The sequence below is a fragment of the Anomaloglossus baeobatrachus genome, chromosome 4 (assembly GCF_048569485.1).
Source record: "Anomaloglossus baeobatrachus isolate aAnoBae1 chromosome 4, aAnoBae1.hap1, whole genome shotgun sequence".
Lineage (NCBI taxonomy): Eukaryota > Metazoa > Chordata > Amphibia > Anura > Aromobatidae > Anomaloglossus > Anomaloglossus baeobatrachus.
Window position 1 is genome coordinate 229,650,198 of NC_134356.1, and position 23,684 is coordinate 229,673,881.

Sequence of the window (23,684 nt, forward strand, 5' to 3'; positions counted from 1 at the left end):
TCCTAATCTTCGTCAAAAGAATCTCTTTCAAATGTGTATGCAATGAAACATGTGTCTGGCCTGTTATCGATAAGGGGATGTCCAGATCTTACAATGTCAAACCCAAAAAGCTGAAGGTTCAAAGGAGCACAGCTCTATCATCTCTGTTCTTGTGAAAACAGATGAAGACATTATTGACTTGGAGTTGCTCTTCTAAAAATTCAGATTCCTAGATTGCCAGACAATGGGGGAATGGATTAATTCATATTTATACTAACATTTTACTCAATTTCACTTACTTATAAAGACTTTTTTACATAATGTTTCAGTTATGCATATGGCTTACAACTTTATTTTTACAATAGGGCTCCTGTGTTTCCTGTACTATGGTCCTCTTCAGTAGATGTCCATTGGGAAGTGCAGAAACAGTAAGCCATTAACAATGATGTAATGAAACTTCCATAAATTGTGGACAAGTATAACATATTTCTTATTTGCTCGCAGTCTCTCTTTACACATAAATGTACGTACCGAAGATCTATTATGGATAGTGACATTTCAGTGGGTGGATGCTCAAGATACTGCAACATATCTGTACCGGCAAGTCTGCTTCTTTGATACCTGTATTTTCCCCCAGTTGTGTAATTTTGTATGAATTAATGAAACAATATGAAGAAAATATGTCTAAACCTGTTTAGCTCACGTTGCTCATGGTCCTCTTCTAGGTGCCAAAGTGTTGCAAAGGATTTTATGGCCCTGAATGCAGACCTTGTCCTGGTGGCTTTACTAACCCATGCTCAGCAAATGGAGAGGTAGATTGCATGTCTTAAATACTTGAGTTTATTTAGTTATTTCAGAGCTGTATTTCTAATTTTGTCGGTTTTAAGCTAGGAGCACATCGAATCTGTTCAAGTGGCCTAAATCATTGGTCCCAAACCTTTCTTACCTTGAGAATCAGATTCAGATTTCAGAGCTGGTCATGAGTTACATCTAATACGCCCACTTTTTCCCATCGTAATGTCATGATTACTGGTATAGTGACAGTCAAAGCTTTCCAACAGAAAGCTTGTGCCACCCTCCCTTATAGGTGGTATACTATATGTAGCACCCAGGGATATGGGGTATTCTGTTACGGGCAGTGTCTCTCTTGGGAATGTCACGGTGGTGGCTGTTACCCGGTTCAATGCCCTGGGCCCTTTTTGTAATGGGGATTTTTATAGGGGAGAATATGATAATGTTCACATGTGACGCCACTTGCGGTGTTGCGGCTAAGTGTAGGGAGCCGCCGCTGCAGAATGTCACTACTGGGGCTGATGGTATTGGCAGCTAGAATGGTAGTTCCTCCGCAAGTAGGAGTTTGCCAGAGAGGGTGTATGGTGCAGTGGGCATCGGAAGAAGGGAGTCCACACAGTGCAACTGGTTTACTCACTGCTGAAGATGTTAACTGGTTGCCCGAGGCCGGCTGGTTTCGCCTCCAAGTCCTCTTCATCCCAGTGCCAGTTTGGTTCTCTGGTACCTTCTTCCCCTGCACCTGTCTCTGGTAAATGGGTCCCCGTGGTATAGAACAACTGGGGGTCCCCGTTCTTTGGTTTGTCCACTTCTATCTGCCTGACGGTAGCGTGAACCCTGTGGGGTTGGAGTCTCTGGTCCTGTCCCCTGTTCTCTCTTTGCTACTAAGTCTTCAGATTCTTTAAGGTCAGCAAGGTCCTTGATGGTCCCCTTTGCTGTGCAGGTGTTAACAGGTCGGCTTGAAGCTCTTTTCTGTCCTACGATCCTGGAACCCATCGGTGCGTAGTTCCAGGAGTACTCCACCGTACTCCACCGGCAACCACTTCTCCTGGGTACCAGGTCACCGTTAACCTGAGTCAGGACGTTGCTTTGCTTCCACCTTCAGACTCCTGCTGTCAACTCTCAACTCCACTGACTACTCTCCAGTCTGCCCCTCCCACCTGGGCAACTAGTGGACTGGATTGGCTCCACCTCTAGGCGGCCATCCATTAGTCCCACCCTAGCTGGGTACCATTGTATGGGGAAATGTTGGGGAAAACTGGGATTACCTGGGTTTTTGTGGGTACCGACACCGGGGTTCTGGGTCCCCAAGGGGGTAGGCCTGTGGGGCTGCAGAACCTTGTAGCACCCTGATGGTCTCGGGCGCTACATATAAATCTAGGGATTCCCACTTGCCCACATCCAGACTTTTTGCATGAAGCACTCCAACAAAACTATCTAATCCAGCTTTAACCCTCATGTAACAAACATTCAGAAGTATTCTACTGTGCTGGGAAATTGACAAAAATCAGCATCTGGAGACCATCTCCTCATAGCTGTTTGCTAGAAATTGTGCTAGTGCACCAAGGTGGCAGACAGCCGCGAACCACATTTCATGGGCCTCTGAGCCACATGTGGCTCACGGGCTAAAAGTTGGGAAGCCCATGGCCTAAAAATGTATAAATCCTTAGCTTTTCTCAAAGTACACTTTTTTTTAACTGTTTATTAAAAGTATTTTAATAATATAGTAAGTACTAAATCAGTGCAAGGTAAGAAATAACATTTTAGACATTGCTATTACAGCAAATAATCAATAGACAGTCATTGTCCAAATGAGAACAATATATTATACAAGGCACAATAGTCCTTCTACTGTATTGTCTGGTACATTTTCAATAATCAGACAATGGAAAGGAGAAAAAGATGCACCAAATCTGCATCTCCCGGCAGAAAAGCATGCCAAAATGCGGTGCATTTTTTACGCGTTTTCAATTCATTTTTCTGCCAGGTGATGTATATTTTGTACAAAAATTTCTGCAACCAAATACTCATCTTGCACACAAATCCTCATCCGGTAATCTGGCATTGAGTTCAATGAGCTTACCTGAGGCGAGTTCACCTGAAGTCACAGCTGGCAGTTCCCACAGTACCCCAGCTGTGGGGCATTTTATGTTCTAGACTTTTAAGATATGACATAAGGGTTGGTTATTATTACGTTTCAAGTGGGATGCCAGACAAATACAAGTGCCCCTCATCACTGATTTAAGCGGGCTTTACACGCTACGACATCGCTCAAGTGATTTTGTTGGGGGTCACGGAATTTGTGACGCACATCCGGTCGCTTTAGCGATGCCGTTGCGTGTGACACCTATGAGCGATTTTGCATCGTCGCAAAAACGTGCAAAATTGCTCATCGGTGACATGGGGGTCAATTCTCAAATATCGTTACTGCAGCAGTAACGAAGTTGTTCCTCATTCCTGCGGCAGCACATATCGCTCCATGTGACACCGCAGGAACGAGGAACGTCTCCTTACCTGCCTCCCGGCCACAATGCGGAAGGAAGGAGGTGGGCAGGATGTTCGTTCCGCTCATCTCCGCCCCTCCGCTTCTATTGGGCGGCGGTTCAGTGACGCTGCTGTGACATCGCTGTGACGCTGAACGAACCGCCCCCTTAGAAAGGAGGCGGTTCGCCAGTCACAGCGACGTCGCAGGTAAGGTAAGTCCGTGTGACGGGTCCGGGTGATGTTGTGCGACACGGGCAGCGATTTGCCCGTGTCGCACAACCAATGGGGGCCGGTACGCACGCTGGCGATATCGGTACCGATATCGCAGTGTGTAAAGCGGCCTTAATGGTTGAGATGGCGGGAAAGGACTCTCTATTTAGGGCAAATAGTATAATAATAAAAAAAAATTTCATTTATTTAGCGCTATTAATTCCACAGCACTTTACATACATTGGCAACACTGTCCCCATTGGGGCTCACAATCTAGAGTCCCTGTCTGTATGTCTTTTGAATGTGGGAGGAAACCTGAGTACCCAGAGGAAACCCACACAAACTCCTTGCAGATGATGTCCTTGGTGGGATTTGAACCCAGGACCCCAGCGCTGCAAGACTGCAGTGCTAACCACTGAGCCACCGTGCCATGTTGAAGTCAAGCTCTATGAGGTGGAGTCTTAAATAAACATTTAATCTCCAATGGCACTCCCTTCTCAATGAAGAGGCTGGAAATAGATGCAATATGACTGGTGTATGGTCTGACCAAAATATTCTGCCAATATATGCTGATGAAGCCAATCTTAGACCAGAGAGCTTTCCGAAGAAGTAGTCTATCCATGTATGTGTGGAATGATGATGTGAACAAAACATGTGTTGGGCAGAGGTTGGGGTAGAGATACACCAAAGGTCATAGAGACAATGTTTACAGATCAATCTGCAAAAGGCTGTCATCTCTCGAAGTATGTTTACATGAGTTGGGAGATTACTAAGAGAATACCTGACACAAGTATCTGAAAAATATAAATTAAAATCATCTGCAATATATAACATTGAAGGGGGAATTTAGCCAGAACACAATCAAGGAAAAGAAGCTGTTCAGAATTAGGTGTGTGAACGTTACATAGGGTAACTGGAGTTCCTCTCAGAGTACCCGACAAAATAAAGTACGGTATATTGCTTGTTGGCATCTGAAACAGACTTGTCAACTCGTAAAGGACACTTTCGAAATATCAAAATAGTTACCCTTGCTTGTTTTCTATTTTGCGTAGCTGTGTATACTTTGGGAAACTTTGCAAGGGTAAAGTTAAATTATCCCAATTTGTCATGATGCGTCTTTTGTAGAAAGGCAGAATCAGCCTTCAAGGTTTTCAATTCCTGAAGGACTAAACGCCCTTAACAACAGAGTTCAGTCCCTTAACATGTAATAGTATGAGATGCACCATGGCTGATCAGTCTGGTTATGTAAAATTAATATGTAACAAAATCATGTAAATTACCCATTCCGTACACCCTCAACATCACACATTTGTAAATAGGACATCCGGCCATACCACTCACTTCAGCACATGGCAACACATCACTGTTTGCATCTAAAAAGAAGAGAGCTAGAAGAAAAATAGGGAAGGGAAAGAGAAAGAGGGTGACATGAAATATAAGGGAACAATAACAAATGACGCAAACAACGTCCACGACTTTAATCACTTTTCCACCAAAGATCAAGTCTTGGAAATATATCTAGTTACAGATATTGGCTAATAGAAAAAAAAAAGTAAAATGCAAGATCTGTTGGAAGTCCATCTCTAATGCAAAACCAAGTACCTGGAAGAATCTTAATGGGGGAAGGAAAATCAGAAAAACATATCCAAAAGATTCTGCAGGGACAGGTAAATTAGGAACCTTACAACAAAGGCATCATCTTTTGTCCCTGACAGCCAAAAATTATAAGAAGGTATTTTCAAATGCAGTCTAATGCGGGTGTCACACGGGACGATATATCGTGCAATATGTCGGCAGGGTCACGTCGTAAGTGACGCACATCCGGCATCATTTGATATATCATACAGTGTGACAGCTATGAACGAGCAGAAATACTCACCTTCTCGTTCATCGCTGACACGTCGCTCATTTTCAAAAAATCACACGTCCTGTTGTTCATCGTTCCCGGGGCAGCACACATTGCTCCATGTGACACCCCGGGAACGATGAACACAACTCTACTGCAGCCGCCGGCAATGCTGAAGGAAGGAGGCGGGCTTGATGTTTACGTCCCGCTCATCTCCGCCCCTCCACTTCTATTGGCCAGCCGCTGTGTGACGTCACTGTGATGCCGAACGTCCCACCCCCTTCAGGAAATGGATGTTCGCCGCCCATAGCGACGTCACTCAGTAGGCAAGTGCGTGTGACGGGGGTTAACGACTTTGTGCGCCACGGGCAACTAATTGCTCGAGACGCCCAAACGACGGGGGCGAGTACGATCGCTTGTGCGATCACGCGCTAGATCGTACCGTGTCATGCCCGCATTAGTCCAATGTCGAGAAGTCATACAGTAGTGCCAGTCTGATGGTTTTACGTTTGCCTGACATATTGGCTATCCTTTCCTTAAGGCAAACCTGAAGGGGAGATGCGATCTTTCTTTGATTGGATCTTCTGCCAGATAGGAGCTAGTTACGGAGGTGACGGGGTTAACTCCCAATTTAGTAGTTTTGGGAATATCCAGTGCTGAACAAAATTGGTGTAAATCAGTAGCTCATCTAAGAGTTACAGAACCTCCATTTCTCCTAGCTGTAAGGCTGAACAGGAATCCCCACCTGTACAAAATTTTGTTCGCTTTCAGGCTCGTCAAGAGAGGGCAAAGTAGGCAACACTTCTGGAGAGTGACCCATGAGAGGTCTGGAAGGAGGTGTAGGTGAGCACCCTCAAACTCAGTGGTGCGTTGTTTCCTCACCTGCATCATTATCTCCTTCGTCTCATAATTTGTCTTTCCAAAATCTGAGCTTTCTGTGTTCATTAAATGATCAGTATTTCAGCTTTGCATCAACTTTATTTTCATAACATAAACCAAATTTAGGAGGGTTTCAGCTTTCAAAAGAGTAATTTATAAAACCAATGGATGAATTTAAAGTAAGGTTATAAGCTTTTATTTACATAACATGGATAAGCGACAGAACTTCTGTTAGGAACTGTATAGACATATATTACTGCTTAAGGAAAGCTAAGAAAAAATTTTGACATTTAGTATACAAAAATGGCCATTTCTATATCTGCCTAGTAGCCACGTCAAGGTAATCTCATATTACTGGGTACCTACAGTACAGTACACTGAACTATTGCAACAGAAAGTCACTGTATGGATACTTTAGAGTTTTTCAAAACTATATAGACTCACAGAAAAGAAAAAATTTCTAAGTCATATATTTTATTAGATACCAAAAACATGTTTCCAAACAATATAGAATACATAAACAACATATATCACACATAAAACCAAATACCAAGGAGTCGATATTGTAGGGCTCTATAGATAACAAGATGGTTAAATGATAGTCCTAAGCCTAGTACAACCCTAGTAGACCAACTGCCTAACAGCCTTTTATTATACATTTCTATTATACAGTATATGGATTATATATGATGTATTTATATCATTTTTCATGTTTCAGTGTGTGGATGGAATGGCAGGAAATGGGACATGCATCTGTGATGAGGCATTTATTGGCTCCAACTGCCAGCGTTGTCTGGATGAAGAGAAGTATGGCCCCCGCTGTGATAAAAGTAAGTTCTGTATAGTAACTTATACATGCATGCAATAACATAGCTAGACGGTATATGCAATTAGGTGCATCTGCCAATAATGCACGAACGTGCAGTCTATCTCAGGATGTTCTGTATCTTATATGTAATTCATAATGACCCTAATGCGGTTGTCCACTACTAAGACCACCCCTTCTTAAATACTATATTCCCCAACTTAAAATAATTGTATGCTACCGGTTGCTAATGGGCTGCTGCATTCCCACTTCATTCGCATGAATGAGGTTCATGAGAAGGAATTGCGAGCACAGCAGCACAATAGCAGCCACTAATTGACTGCAGGGCTTACGTTGCACAAGCCTCAAGATCCAGTGCCAACATCGCCGGAATGGCGCTAGTGTGGGAGGTGAGAATAGGGAATTTTTAGCTTACATTATGCACTTTTGGAGGGGTTGTGCTAGTAGTAGACAACCTCTTTAACTATAAAAATGATAGTATTTTACTATATACTGTATGTGTCGCGGGTGGAGGGGACGCGCTCACCACGCTCGGGTCCGGGGCTTCTGCTGCTGCGGTGGGCTGGACCCGGGGACTCGAGCAGCGCTCCTCACCCGTGAGTGAAAATGGATAGTTTGGGTGGGGGAGATTGTTCGTGACGCCACCCATGGGACTTGGTAATGATGGCACCACCGCTGCTGGTAATGGGGATCCCGGGAGAGATGGTAGGGTACAGCTGGGATGTTGTCCCCTCCGTGGGTAGGGGGGTTGGTGATCCCGGGGCCCGATGGTGTAACGGGGAGGCCGGATGGCTGGGGTGCAGGGACTGCGCGGCGCGGTGCCGGACGGCACTGGTGTACTCACTCAGACAATCACTGACAGAGTCTCTGGTAAACCAAAACGGCCGGATGGACGGGTCCCGCAGCCGGCTGCAGTGTTGTTGTTGTGCTCTCCCCGGATGGCTGATGGTGGCTGTCTTTCCCTGCACCTTTTAGAATGTTCTGACTCCTGTGGTTGCCCACCGGTAGTCCGCTCCCCGGCATATAGATGCCGTAGGAGCCCGTTTTGCCCGCAGGTGCTGGCCCTTGGATTTCTAGCCTGTGGCGGTGGCTGTATATCCTCACGGTGTGAGCGGTTGCCTTCTGTCGGGACTTGGTTGTTGGGAAACCCCTGGGGTTCCTGTCACACTCGGATTTGACTATTGACGGTGGCTCCAAGCCTGGTCGGGGTCAGATGGCCCTGCCTGTGTGTGCTTAGCTTCACTCCGCTCCCTGGTTCGGTACCGGCGGGCCAACGCCCGACCCCGGTCCTATGGCTCTGCAGAGTTCCGCTAACTCCTGCAGACGGCCACCACCGTCTGCCAACCTTGCTGTCAGTGCCTGGGATCCTACCCAGGCACACGCAGTTTCTCTGACCTCCTACTTTCACCTCCAAGACTGAACTGTCACTTTTCCCGCCTCCAGGCCTGTGAACTCCTCGGTGGGTGGGGCCAACCGCCTGGCTCCGCCCCACCTGGTGTGGACATCAGATCCTGGAGGGAGGCAACAAGGGTTTTTGATTGACTGTTGTTACTGTCTAGGGTGGGGGGGTGTGCATGTTGTTATGTATGTGACTACCTGGCTAGTCCAGGGCGTTACATATGTCCCCTATGATAGGTAGCTTGCTAGACTCAGTACAGTATATACACTGTATATTCATTACTTATTAATACACATATTTGTGCTACATATACAGCAGTACCCAACATAACTGGAGCCTTATTCAGATTAGAAAATATTAGAGAAGCAGATTTTAGTGCAAATAAATGTTTAATTTAATGTTACTTGGCCTCAGAATGTGGATGTGTCCATGGAAAATGCAATAACCATATAGACAGTGATGGCAGCTGCCTGACTGGATCTTGTAAAACGGGATACGCAGGACAATTCTGTGATCGGAGGACCACGCCTTGTGGATCACTTGTCGCCTTCTGTCACGCTCATGCAGACTGTGTATACTACAACGGCTCGCCCAGGTATTCCTCAGTGTAATAATACTTCATACGTACAGTGCTGAAGCGTAAATACTTACCTTGTTTTTATAAAAAAAAAACATAAAATATAATGTCATAATGTCTTTCTGTCATTGAATTAAAAAATAAATGCTATAATATTTATTCTACTAGCTTGGTCACACAAGTCATATTTCCTTAGTCACTAAAGAATGTATGTCTGGAACACCAATGGTGTGAACAGGGTGCAAGACTCAAAAAACATAACTATACAATAGGATAAAGAGTTGCACACAAGTCACAATGTATATGGGAATGATGAAAAGCAAAACTGCGATGGGAATACTAGACTGAAAAATACAATGAACTATCTGAAAAAGTGAAAAAACATGAAAAATGGAATATGCATAACTGCTATGAATAATAGGAATAATAATGAATAATATGAATAATAGTATTGTATTGCTCAATGCAAAAGAGCCCTAAAACCAACGCAAAGGTAATCTCTATTTAGAATTTATATAGATATATAGAAGATTTATATAGAACCCTGCCCCACTCACAGCCATTTGTTTCACTTCACATATATAGCTTGGTCCTTTGCTTCCCATACAGAGAAAGTTTTTTAACTGCAGGTGAGGTTACATATAGGCTAGGGACCCCAAAAATAGAGATTACCTTGGCGTTGGTTCTGGCTCTTTTGCATTGATCAATACAATGGCTAAACATTTCTTATATTTCTATTATTCATAGCAGTTATGCATATTCCATTTGTCATGTTTTTCACTTTTTCAGATAGTTCATTGTATTTTTCAGTCTAGTATTCCCATAGCAGTTTTGCTTTTCATCATTCCCATATACAGTACATTGTGACTTGTGTGCACCTCATTATCCTATTGTATATTTCCTTAGTCAAACCCACCATGGATTACTCAAAGAATCAGAAATCTGAGGCTGAATCTAGGACTTCTATTAAAGAAGTGACAGCCGATACTCGCCTACATTAGTCCTATTCTCATTCACAGGATGTGGTCACGCGGGCGTATGTTATCTCACATCAGAATCGGATCACGGTTGCAGAGAAGAGGAAGAGATTAATTTCTCCATATTCTCCATTGTTTCTGCATATATCAGACTGATATCATCACTGCCGTCCGATGTTTCACCCTCATCCATAGACTTTTATGGGTACCCGTGATTAGAGACACACTGCCAATCCCAGAATGCTGCGATTTTTTTTTTTTACTCATGTCAATTCGATTTAAGAAAAGATCTCAGATCTTCTCTGCCTCATTGAGTAACATTGGTCCAAGTGTCATATGAAATTTTCTATCATTGCACTCATTCGATTCATATGTTCGTGTGAGGGAGGCCTAACATGACTGATCAAGTTGTTGCAATGTATCAATGTATCCCAGAGGTACCTCATCAGCTTGGAGTTTAGGATAGAAAATAAATATTTGCTGCAGTGCTTAATTCATAGTTATACATTGCAACAATACTAGCAGGCAGCTGTGTAAAGCCTGCTTTACACACTTCAATAGATCTTTCAATCCGTCGTCAGGGTCAAGTTGTAAGTGACGCACATCCGGCATCGTTCGTGATGTATTTGCGTGTGAAACCTACATGCGATCGATATTGAACGAAAATACGGTGATCGCATACACGTCGTTTATTCCTCATACATTGGACGTTTGGTAGTACGAAACTAGTGAATTGTAACGTGTGACATCCCTCATACGATTGTGATGTCTGAGGCTATGTGCGCAGGTGTGCGCTCTGCACCGCAGCTTAACAAAGGTCTGCTTCAGAGCGCAGCTGAAAAGCTGCGTTCTGAAGCGCCTCACAATGTCTGTCATTCACTAATCTCTGTCAGTCCGTCACTATCTCTGTCCCTCTCTCTCTGTCCATGTCAGTCTATCCCCCTCTCTCATATACTCACCGATCCCCGATCCCCGGCGCTGCACGGCATTCACACTGCTGCGGTGGCTTTTACTGTTTTGAAAAAGCCGGCCGCCCATTAAACAATCTCCTATTCCCTGCTATCCCCGCCCACCGGTGCCTATGATTGGTTACAGTGAGACACGCCCCCACGCTGAGTGACAGGTGTCACACTGCACCCAATCACAGCAGCCGGTGGGCGTGTCTATACTGTGTAGTGAAATAAATAATTAAATAATTTAAAAAAACGGCGTGCGGTCCCCCCTAATTTTAAAACCAGCCAGATAAAGCCATACGGCTGAAGGCTGGTATTCTCAGGATGGGGAGCTCCACGTTATGGGGAGCCCCCCAGCCTAACAATATCAGCCAACAGCCGCCCAGAATTGCCGCATACATTATATGCAACAGTTCTGGGACTGTACCCGGCTCTTCCCGATTTGCCCTGGTGCGTTGGCAAATCGGGGTAATAAGGAGTTATTGGCAGCCCATAGCTGCCAATAAGTCCTAGATTAATCATGTCAGGCGTCTATGAGACACCCTCCATGATTAATCTGTAAGTTACAGTAAATAAACACACGCCCGAAAAAATCCTTTATTAGAAAAAAAACACACAAACACATTCCCTGGTTCACCACTTTAATCAGCCCCAAAAAGCCCTCCTTGTCCGGCGTACTCCACAGTCCTCCAGCGTCGCATCCAGCGCTGCTGCATGGAGGTGACCGGAGCTGCAGCAGACACAGCCGCTCCGGTCACCTCCACGCAGCTAATGAAGACAGCCGCGCTATCGGCTGAGCTGTCAGTGAGGTTACCCGCTGTCACTGGATCCAGCGGTGGATGCAGCGGTGGCCGCGGGTACCTCAGTGACAGCTCAGCTGATCGCGCTACTCACCGCCGCTCCGGTCAGCTCCAGTCAGCAACTGAGGTGAGTAGCGCGATCAGCTGAGCTGTCACTGAGGTACCCGCGGCCACCGCTGCATCCACCGCTGGATCCAGTGACAGCGGGTAACCTCACTGACAGCTCAGCCGATAGCGCGGCTGTCTTCATTAGCTGCGTGGAGGTGACCGGAGCGGCTGTGTCTGCTGCAGCTCCGGTCACCTCCATGCAGCAGCGCTGGATGCGACGCTGGAGGACTGTGGAGTACGCCGGACAAGGAGGGCTTTTTGGGGCTGATTAAAGTGGTGAACCAGGGAATGTGTTTGTGTGTTTTATTTCTAATAAAGGATTTTTTCGGGCGTGTGTTTATTTACTGTAATTTACAGATTAATCATGGAGGGTGTCTCATAGACGCCTGACATGATTAATCTAGGATTTAGTGGCAGCTATGGGCTGCCAATAACTCCTTATTACCCCGATTTGCCAACGCACCAGGGCAAATCGGGAAGAGCCGGGTACAGTCCCAGAACTGTCGCATCTAATGTATGCGGCAATTCTGGGCGGCTGTTGGCTGATATTGTTAGGCTGGGGGGCTCCCCATAACGTGGAGCTCCCCATCCTGAGAATACCAGCCTTCAGCCGTATGGCTTTATCTGGCTGGTTTTAAAATTGGGGGGGACCGCACGCCGTTTTTTTAAATTATTTAATTATTTATTTCACTGCACAGTATAGACACGCCCACCGGCTGCTGTGATTGGGTGCAGTGTGACACCTGTCACTCAGCGTGGGGGGGCGTGTCTCACTGTAACCAATCATAGGCGCCGGTGGGCGGGGTAAGCAGGGAATAGGAGATTGTTTAATGGGCGGCCGGCTTTTTCAAAACAGTAAAAGCCGCCGGAGCAGTGTGAATGCCGTGCAGCGCCGGGGATCGGGTATCGGTGAGTATGAGAGAGGGCTGCTAACTTCAGTCACTCAGGAGATTAGCGGTCACCGGTGAGTCCTTCACAGGTGACCGCTAATCGGGACGCGACACACACAGAGCCGCAGCATGACAATGAAGTCGGGTGAGGTTCACCCGAGTTCATTCTGACAGTGCGGCTCTGTCTGTGTCTGCTGTCATCTGCCATTCACCGCTGCTACATGGCTGTCTGTGTCTGCTGTTAGCGGCCATGTAGCAGAGCTGAATGGCAGATGACATAGTAAAAACGCATCCCTACACATTACACACGCTTGTCAAGACAATAAATAAAAAAAAAAAGGGTGCCCAATGCATACGTCACAGAACACATGATCTAAAGGATCGCACACAAAATTGACCAATTTAACATAGGCTACTAACGCACGTGTGACAGCAAATGAACGACCTACGTGCAATCTCATTAGATCGCATATGCGACCTGGGCGTGTCACATCGCATACGAGATCGCATACCTAATTGTAAGGTGTAAAGCTAGCTTAAGCAGAACAAGACCATGAACAGTTTTCAGCCTTAGACTATTTGCTCACATTGAGTATTTGGTGCAGAGATTTTCTGCATCAAATCTGCACTGTCTGGTAGAAAAACGCACCAAAAAACACATGCACTTTTTAAGCGTTTTTGTGCCATGCATTTTTCTTGATGAAGTCAATGAGTGGAAGAACTAAAAAATGCCGGAAATCACGCACCAAGAATTGACATGCTGCAGATTATGTCCTGCACCAAATCTACAAGGATAAAGTAAGCAACATGTGCACAGTACTTCAGAATTCTCATTGACTTGGCTGGTATGAAAATAGGCATGCAGATTTGTGACAAATCTGCATAAACAAATTAATCAAAAACGCACTGTGTGCTCCCAGGCTTAATGCTCCTTTAGACATCCGGGCAATTTGGTCCATTTTCAGATCATAGCGCACGGAGTGACCGCAGCTCTCCCGATATGTTTCTCTGCTGCTGTCCCTCTCGGGTCTGGAGAGCTGTGGCCAGTCCATGCACTGTAATCCGATATCGGACTGAACTGCACGTGTGAAAGAGCACTTAGAATGTAATGAATGTTTTCATTCATTGACAATAAGCAGTGACAGATAACACACGTTATATACCGTATTATGAATTTACATCATTTTTCTTTACACATACTTCTGTCCGGCTGGTGATCTATATAATAATGATCTTTGTGTTTTACTTTCAGTTGTGTTTGTAAAGTGGGATATGATGGGGATGGTATAAATTGCAGAGAAACAAATCCCTGTATGGTTCCAGGCAAGTCATCCTGCCATGTTAATGTGAGTTGATCTTAATCCAAACTGGATATTTGTGGTTCTTATTACTTTGTATATTCAGTATAAGGCCGAAGTCACACTTGCTAGTAAGTCTCGCATCGTATCACCCGGTACGGCCGCACACTCCGGAGAGGAGCATCTCAGCTGCATAGAGATACATGCAACCGACCCGCTCCTGTCAGGAGAATGTGTGGCCGTGCCAGGTGATGCGATGCAAGACTCGCACAAGTTACTAGCAAGTGTGACTCCGGTCTAAGACGTCTATAGGTATACAGCTTGCTTCATCTCAATGTATATCTGATTTCTGTAAATAATAGTATATATTAATATAATTTTCAAGAGTCTTCTTACTATCTACACATTTTTGGTTAAGGTAATTGTATTTTTTATGGGAAATTTACTTTGAATAATCTTTGCATACATCAATAGTACAAGCAAATATAATAAATTATTGATTGGAGAAGTGCTTATTTATCAATCAAGGAGGCTGGAGACCCGTGGCATAACTAGAGTTGGATGGGCCCTGGTGCAAAATTTGGACCGGGGCCCCCCCTCCACGTACACCGACACTTGGGGTACGGGATAATAACACTGACACTCGGGGTACAGGATAATGACACTGACACTCGGGGTACAGGATAATGATGGTGACACTTGGCTCTTACCCTCAGCACCAAGGTTTCCCATGATCTGATATCCATCTTGTCCTCAGCACCCAGCTTTCCCATGCTCTGCTGTACATCTCTCAGCACCCAGCTTTCCCATGCTCTGCCATACATCATTCCCTCAGCACCCAGCTTTCCCATATCAGAGCATGAGAAAGCTGGGTGCTGAGAGATGTACAGCAGAGCATGGGAAAGCTGGGTGCCAAGGGAAAGAGCCTTTTTCCCTCAGCACAAAACATTCCCATCCCATGCTTGTATCTTTGTCCCCCCTCGTATATAGTTCTCCAAATACTATAATGGCCCCCACATAGCCTTCCATATAGTATAAAGGGTCCCACATAACCCTTCATATATTAGAATGCACCTCCATAGTCCTCCATGTATTATAATGCATTTCCCATAGTCCACCAAGTATTATAATTTACCCCATAGTTCTCCATATAGTATCCTGCACAACAGTCCTCCATGTTTTATAACGCACCCCCATAGTCCTCCATGTATAAAGTAGCCTCCATAGTCCTATATGTTTTACAATGCAGCCCCATAAACCTTCACATTGTATTATGCAGCCCCATACTCCTCCATTTATAATGCACCCATATAGTCCATGTATAAGGTGTCCTTCATGGTTATTATGTAGCCCCATAGACCTCCATGTATAATGCATCCTCATAGACCTCCATGTATCATGCAGCCCCATAGACCTCCATGTATCATGCAGACAGCACCCCCAGGCCTCCATGTGTCACGCAGCCAGCCACCTTAGTGCCTCCATGTGTCATGCAGCCAGCCTCCCCAGGGCCTCCATGTACCATGCAGCCAGCCCCCCCTATTCCTCCATGTGTCATGCAGCCAGCCCCCCCTGTTCCTCCATGTGTCATGCAGCCAGCCCCCCCAGGGCCCCCATGTGTCATGCAGCCAGCTCCCCCCTCAGGGTCTCCATGTGTCATGCTGCCAGCTCCTCCTGGCCTCCATGTGTCCTGCAGCCAGCACCCCCAGGGCCTCCATGTGTCATGCAGCCAGTCCCCCCAGGGCCTCCATGTGTCATGCAGCCAGCTCCTCCAGGCTTCCTTGTGTCCTGCAGCTAGCCCCCCACGGGGCCTCCATGTGTCATGCAGCCAGCCCCCCCCCGACCTCCATGTGTCATGCAGCCAGCTCCTCCAGGCCTCCATGTGTCCTGCAGCCAGCCCCCCAGGGCCTCCATGTATCATGCAGCCAGCCCGCCCCCCGGGCCTCCATGTGTCATGCAGCCAGCCCCCCCCGGGCCTCCATGTGTCATGCAGCCAGCCCCCCCCCCAGGGCCTCCATGTGTCCTGCAGCCAGCCCCCCCAGGGCCTCAATGTATCATGCAGCCAGCCCGCCCCCCAGGCCTCCATGTGTCATGCAGCCAGCCCCCCCCCAGAGGCCTCCATGTGTCATGCAGCCAGCCCCCCAGGGCCTCCATGTGTCATGCAGCCAGACCCCCCCAAGGACTCCATGTGTCATGCAGCCAGCCCCCCCCCCAGGGCCTCTGTGTCATGCAGACAGCCCCCAGGGCCTCCAGGTGTCATGCAGCCAGACTCCCAGGGCCTCCATGTGTCATGCAGTCAGCCCCTCCAGGCATCTATGTGTCATGCAGCCAGCCTCCCCGTGTATTCACTGATTTATAAAAAAAAAACAAGTACTCACCTCTCTTCTCTTTCCACCGCAGCTGTGTCCTCACCTCTAGTTGTTTCACTGCTGCTCGTCCTCACTTCTGTCCCCATTGCCCTGTGGCTCCGGTCGGCATCCTCCTGCGCTCTGTGCTCTCACCACACACAGCAGTTGCGCAGGAGTGACGCCACCGCGCAGGCACGGGGGAAGAATGATGATGCTTAGAGCGGCGCCGGCCGCTCTATGCAATATCAAAGCAGTACGAAACCAAGAAAAATGTAGCCAAAAGACAATACAATGATAAAATAGAGTTTTTATTAAAGATCAGAGTGAAAACAATATAAGCAAGGGATAGAAATAAAAATAAGTGCCAAGGCACCACAAGACCCAGCAGATGGGTTGCAAGCAGAGAACCAATAAGTTATATAAGAATATTGATAAATATTACATTCCAATTAACTGTCCTCAACATGGGTATAACAGTAATTAAATAGGTATAATTCTCAAACTAAACATGTAGTATGGTTTCCTGTTTGCATATTGCTAAAGGACATTAGCACAGGCATAGAAAGCCATAAGGCATACCAGAAAAAATCCCATCATAGGGATAAAATACCTGTCGCCATTAGCCACTGCTGAGCCACACCAACACGTGTTTCGGCCGTAGCCTTCGTCAGGGAGGTGTGGTCAAACACATCTGTTTTTTTTGGGGTTTTTTTAATATCAAAGCAGTGTGCAGTGACGGGAGCCCGGTGCCGCGACCACTGACAGCAGGCAGGAGGGCCTGATGTCAGTGGCGGCGACCGGGTCATATAGCGCTGCGACAGAACAGCAAAGCTCCTCTCTCACAGAAAGGAGCTGGCTGCTGATCTGCCGGACGGCCGCAGGCCCCTAACCTCCCGGGCCCGGTCACAATGGTGACCGCTGCGACCGTGGTAGTTACGCCCCTGCCGGAGACATCTATTCCTGTTGAAAACGTTTCTTCTCATATATGAGGAGACAGCTCAAAATCACCTTCAAGAACAAAAAGGCGAGAGTGTCTGTCTTTTCTGGAATTTCATCTACTTTTATAGTAATACACTCAAAGAAAGGAAAAAGCTACAAAAAGACACACATTGCATATGCCTGATACTTTCCAAGGCTGACAGATAAGGAATTTGTTTTTCCCTCAATCTATTTTAGAAAAGTACATTGCTTAGTTTTAAATCACTTTTAAACTTCTATTTGTTCAGAGAAGAAAAATATACATAAATCAGTAGATATAATAATGAATACAGACAATTAGAATTATGTAGAATATTCAGAAATTTAAAACTAACAAGAGGCTAAAATTCTGTAATGAGCTTTTTCAGAAAATGAATACTTTCTTTCTCCAGTTATGAGCCACTTCTTTTCTTTCCCCCTATTTCCTAAACTCACCATCTACTTTGAAAAACTCCTGAAATCCAACACAAGAAGGTTTGTCAGCACAGGTAGATGTCAGTACACCGCAGATTGAAGTTAAGGGAGTGGAAAAGGGGAAAAGAACGGAGTGTGATACAGAAACAGATTGTGCAGAGTTTACATGGCAGATTCAACTGTTGAATTCACAACATCTGTCAGTACTACTGTAAAGTATTCTCCATGCTGCTGCTGTTTCTTTTTATGCTACCAAAGGGGGAATAAATAGGGATTTAACTTTTTCAGGCTTGAGCATATAGGAGACCATCATAGCCTCTAGTCTCCACCCACCAGCTCAGAGTCAAGTGCAAATTAGAAATATAGCCTGGGGAAAGGAAACTGATAATAAATAGAGGAGACAGGTCATATAATGGCCTACAATAGTGATAGTACTGATGTATACACACAGGACATTTTATTCTGAAAAGTTACCAGAAAGTACATCTCCTTTTAAAGAATCCATTTTATTCACGTCATAGCGTTATGTTACCTACTCATAATAACCTTTATAATCTTATCTTATATTAATATTAATGTGTTTTAATACAGGCTGAGTGCATTCCAATAGGTCCAGGACAATTCAAGTGTGTGTGTCGTTCTGGATGGACTGGTGATGGCATAGATTGCTCAGAGACTAATAACTGTCTTCTTGCTGACAAAGGAGGATGCCACCCAAATGCCACCTGCTCATATATTGGTCCTGGCCAGGTAAATAATTGTTCTGATGTTCAATAGTCACTGTATATCATGTGACATACAAGTGCATCTCAATAAATTAGAATATCATCAAAAAGTTAATTTATTTCAGTAATTCAATACAAAAAGGGAAACGCATATATTATGTAGAGTCATTAGACACAGAGAGATCTATCTCACGTGTTTTTTCTGTTAATGACTTTTGGGTTTTCATTGACTGTAAGCCATAATCATCAACATTATCTCAGAAAATTAGAATTTCTTCATCGTTCCTTATGGGAGACCCAGACCATGGGTGTATAGCTACTGCCTCCGGAGGACACACAAAGTACTACACTCAAAACGTGTAGCTCCTCCCTCCGGGCTATATACACCCCCTGGATGACAATCTAACCAGTTCAATGCTTTGTGTTCAGGAGGTCACACACACACATGCATTTTCTGATTTTTAATTTTTAAGATTTTTGATTCAAAGATATGGAAGAAAAGCGGGTCCAGTCTGGACTCCCGGCATGTCCCTTCTCACCCCACTGTGTCGGCGGTGCTGTTAAGGTTGACTTTACAAGGCTGGAGCCTTCACATGCCGCGCTCCTTCACCATCCTCTGAGTCTCTGGCTTGAAGTGGGAGCCATCACGGTCCTCTCTGTTTTGCAGGAGACCGGTCTCCATCCGCAGCCCTGTCAGGTTCCTGCCGGACGGAGCGTTTAACCCCCCCCCAGGGACCTGGCCCTGCGTCTCAAAAGCTAAGTATTGAGACGTTTTTCAGGGGTCCCGGGTACATTTATTGAGGGGAGAGTATGTTTTGTAACTCTGCTGTGTTTTCCGGCCGGTTCTCTAGGTTTTTCCTGAGAACCGCGCTGAGGGTGCCTGCTCGTCGGCCGCATGTAAAAATCTAGGCCCCGGCTTTCCGTCGCGGCCTAGTTTCGGTTTCAGTCCTTCTGCATGTCAGTTTTTGCAGGGGAGCAGTGCGGCGCCGACCACCGGCCGTTGAGCAGAGGGGAGGACACTCCTCTCTGAGGAGATGTTTTCCTCCCCTGTATCTCTCCTTGGCCCTCCGGATTCCCGCTCTTGGGCTAATCCCCGCCCCCCCTCCTCACTCCAGCGCCATTTTATCAGCGTTCTCACACTGATCGGCGCTGGCTGCTGCAGCTGCTGCATCCACTGGGGGTCTGAGCTGTGGAATCCGGAGGGCACACAAAAAGCGGTCTGGTAAGCCACAACCTCTGGTTGTGGGCTTTATTATACACTCTCAGGGGGTCATTCTATAGGAGTGTATTATTTACTGCAGAGCCTCCACCTCAGCAGCATGTCTCTCACTAGGAGCAAGTCTGCTAAGCTGTACTCTATATGCACTGCATGTAAGCTCATTCTGTCTGAACCGAGCACATACCCACATTGTGATGCCTGCTCTAACATGGTGGTGCCTCAGCCTGGAGCCTCCTCAGGGGTTCCTCCGGCTGCTACCGCCCCGGTGGCTGAACCCCCGGCTTGGGTAGCATCTTTTTCCAGTGCTATCTCCCAGTCTTTTGCCGACTCCATGGGACAGCTGTCCCGGACTCTGCTGACCATGCATCAGCCCCCCTCTCAGGGTGCCTCTGCTGCTACGAGCTCTGCAGAACTCTCAGAACATGTTTTAGGACCCCGTCCCCCTAAACGGAGACGCAGGGACCCTTCTCCTTCCTCGTCCCACGGCTCTGATTCACGAGCTGAGGTGCAGGGCGAGGAGGATACTTTTACTGTGGGCTCAGACGCTACCTCTATGTACCCCATTGACTTATCTGAGGGTGATGCGGATGTTAGTGACTTGATTGCATCCATTAACTCCGTACTGAACCTCAATCCACCAGTGTCAGAGGAACAAGCCTCTCTGGTAGAAATACATCAGTTTACCTCTCCTAAGAGAGCTAGGAGTACGTTTTTTAACCACTCCAGTTTTCAGGCCACTGTTACTAAGCCCAGGGCCTGTCCTGACAAACGCTTTCCAAAGCGTAGTTCTGATGACCGTTTTCCCTTTCCACCTGAGGTGGTTAAGGAGTGGGCTCAGTCCCCAAAGGTGGACCCTCCGGTGTCTAGAATCTCAGCCCGGACAGTCGTTTCTGTGGCCGATGGCACCTCTCTTAAGGATCCCACTGACCGCCAGGTTGACCTTCTGGCCAAATCTGTATATGAGGCGGCAGGAGCCTCGTTCTCCCCGTCTTTTGCAGCAGTGTGGGCTCTTAAGGCAGTCTCTGCCTCTCTGGCGGAGATACATTCCCTCGCCAGGGACTCTATACCCGAGATGGTTGCCTTAACTTCCCAGGCTTCGGCCTTTTCATCCTACGCCATGTCTGCCATTCTAGAGGCTTCTCACCGCACGGCGGTGGCTTCCGCTAATTCTCTCGCGATCCGCAGGATCTTGTGGCTTCGAGAGTGGAAAGCAGACGCTTCTTCTAAGAAGTACCTTGCTGGGCTCCCCTTTGCTGGGTCCCGGCTGTTCGGTGAACAACTGGATGAAATTATTAAGGAAGCTACTGGCGGGAAGAGTACTTCCTTGCCACAAATTAAAACCAGGAAACCTGTCCAGGGCAGGAACCAGTCGAGGTTTCGTTCCTTTCGTTCCTCTAACTGGTCATCCTCTAAGCCCTCAGCTTCGTCCACTACCTCAGCCAAGGATCGTAAACCGAACTGGCGCGCGAAGCCGCGTCCTCAGAAGAGCGGAGGAGCCGCTGCCACTAAGGCAGCCTCCTCTTGACTATCTGGCTGCGCCAGCAACGTCCTTGGTCGGTGGCAGGCTCTCCCACTTTGGCGACGTGTGGTTTCAACACGTCTCCGATCAGTGGGTGCGGGATATCATCTCCCACGGCTACAGGATAGAATTTTCTTCCAGCCCGCCAAACAGATTTTTTCTGTCCGCTCCCCCCTGCTCCAAGGCCGCCGCCTTCTCTCAGGCCGTGGCATCCTTGCAGGCCAACGGAGTAATTGTACCGGTTCCCGCCCGGGAACGGTTCAGAGGTTTCTACTCAAACCTCTTCCTAGTCCCCAAGAAGGACGGTTCCTTCCGGCCCATCCTGGATCTCAAGCTTCTCAACAAGCATGTTCAGGTGCGGCGCTTTCGCATGGAATCTCTGAGATCGGTCATTGCCTCAATGACCCAAGGAGATTTTCTAGCATCCATCGACATCAGAGATGCCTATCTGCATGTGCCTATTGCGGTTTCACACCAGCGTTGGCTACGCTTTGCAATCGGAGAGGAACATTTCCAATTCGTGGCTCTCCCCTTCGGGTTAGCCACGGCCCCTCGTGTTTTCACCAAGTTCATGGCAGCAGTGGTTGCGGTCCTGCATCTCCATTGGTTGGCTGTGATTCCTTACCTGGATGAACTTCTTGTCAAGGCCTCATCCAGTGCAGACTGCCAGCGGAGTGTCTCGCTCACTCTCGCCACGCTTGTTCACTTCGGGTGGCTTGTCAATCTGCCCAAGTCCACTCTGACCCCGACCCAGAAACTTACGTACCTAGGGATGCAATTTGAGACTCTGCCGGCACTTGTGAAGCTGCCCTTAGTCAAACAGCAGTCCCTTCATCTGGCGGTGCGCTCTCTGTTGCAGCCCCGCCGTCATTCCATCAGGCACCTCATGCAGGTGCTGGGTCAGATGGTGGCGTCAATGGAAGCGGTTCCCTTTGCCCAGTTCCATCTGCGTCCCCTGCAGCTGGACATTCTCCGCTGTTGGGACAAGCGGACCTCTTCCTTGCACACGCTAATGGCTCTGTCGCCGCAGACCAGGAGCTCTCTTCAGTGGTGGCTTCGGCCCCTCTCTCTGTCACAGGGACGCTCCTTCCTGACTCCGTCCTGGGTGATCCTCACCACGGATGCCAGTCTCTCCGGCTGGGGAGCAGTATTTCTCCACCACCGAGCACAGGGCACTTGGACTCCATCCGAATCAGCCCTCTCGATCAATGTGCTGGAAATCAGGGCTGTTCTTCTAGCTCTCGTAGCCTTTCACCACCTGTTGGCGGGCAAGCACATTCGAGTCTAGTCGGACAACGCGACAGCGGTTGCCTACATCAATCACCAGGGCGGGACTCGCAGCCGCCTGGCGATGTTGGAGGTTCAACGAATCCTTCAGTGGACGGAGGACTCCAAGTCCACCATATCCGCAGTCCACATCCCAGGCGTAGAAAACTGGGAGGCCGATTATCTCAGCCATCAAACAGTGGACAGCGGCGAGTGCATCCGGCAGTGTTCAGGTCAATCTGCCGCAAGTGGGGCACTCCGGAAGTGGATCTAATGGCATCCCGGCACAACAACAAGGTCCCGGTTTACGTGGCTCGCTCCCACGATCCTCAGGCCTTCGCAGCGGACGCGCTGGTTCAAGATTGGTCTCAGTTCCGTCTGGCCTATGTGTTCCCCCCTCTAGCTCTCTTGCCCAGGGTTCTGCGCAAGATCAGATTGGAGGGCCGTCGGGTCATAATCATTGCTCCGGACTGGCCCAGGCAAGCTTGGTACCCAGATCTGCTCCGTCTGTCCGTAGAAATGCCGTGGCATCTCCCGGATCGCCCAGACCTTCTCTCTCAAGGTCCGTTTTTCCGCCAGAATTCTGCGGCTCTCAAATTGACGGCGTGGCTCTTGAGTCCTGGATCCTGATGGCTTCAGGCATTCCTTCTTAGGTCATCTCCACTATGACTCAGGCTCGGAAGTCTTCCTCGGCCAAGATTTACCACAGGACTTGGAAGATTTTCCTGTCCTGGTGTCGCTCTTCCGGCCATGCTCCTTGGCCGTTCTCTTTGCTGACCATCCTATCTTTTCTACAGTCCGGTCTGCAGCTAGGACTATCCCTCAATTCCCTCAAGGGACAGGTGTCGGCTCTGTCGGTATTATTCCAGCGGCGTATCGCCCGACTGGCTCAGGTGTGCACCTTCATGCAGGGCGCATCTCACATCATTCCTCCTTACCGGCGGCCTTTGGATCCCTGGGATCTTAATCTGGTCCTCACGGCCTTACAGAAACCCCCCTTTGAGCCTCTTAGGGAGGTTCCCTTGTTTAGACTTTCACAGAAAGTGGTTTTTCTAGTAGCCATAACCTCTCTCAGGAGAGTCTCTGATTTGGCTGCGCTCTCTTCGGAGTCACCTTTCTTAGTGTTTCACCAAGACAAGGTGGTTCTCCGTCCGACTCCGGATTTTCTCCCTAAGGTGGTGTCTTCTTTCCACCTTAACC

At 47.5% G+C, this 23,684-nt stretch overlaps 1 protein-coding gene across 1 annotated transcript in view; it reads left to right on the plus strand.

Annotated features, from left to right (window-relative positions):
- The window catches only part of STAB2 (stabilin 2), a 273,355-nt gene that overhangs the window by 112,536 nt on the left and 137,135 nt on the right, over positions 1 to 23,684 (plus strand). Inside the window, exons 19-25 of the mRNA XM_075344716.1 lie at positions 345 to 407; positions 484 to 579; positions 705 to 791; positions 6,906 to 7,017; positions 8,827 to 9,007; positions 13,970 to 14,063; positions 18,347 to 18,505. Of these exons, the coding sequence (XP_075200831.1) occupies positions 345 to 407; positions 484 to 579; positions 705 to 791; positions 6,906 to 7,017; positions 8,827 to 9,007; positions 13,970 to 14,063; positions 18,347 to 18,505 (792 nt within the window). The remainder of the gene's footprint in view (positions 1 to 344; positions 408 to 483; positions 580 to 704; positions 792 to 6,905; positions 7,018 to 8,826; positions 9,008 to 13,969; positions 14,064 to 18,346; positions 18,506 to 23,684) is intronic.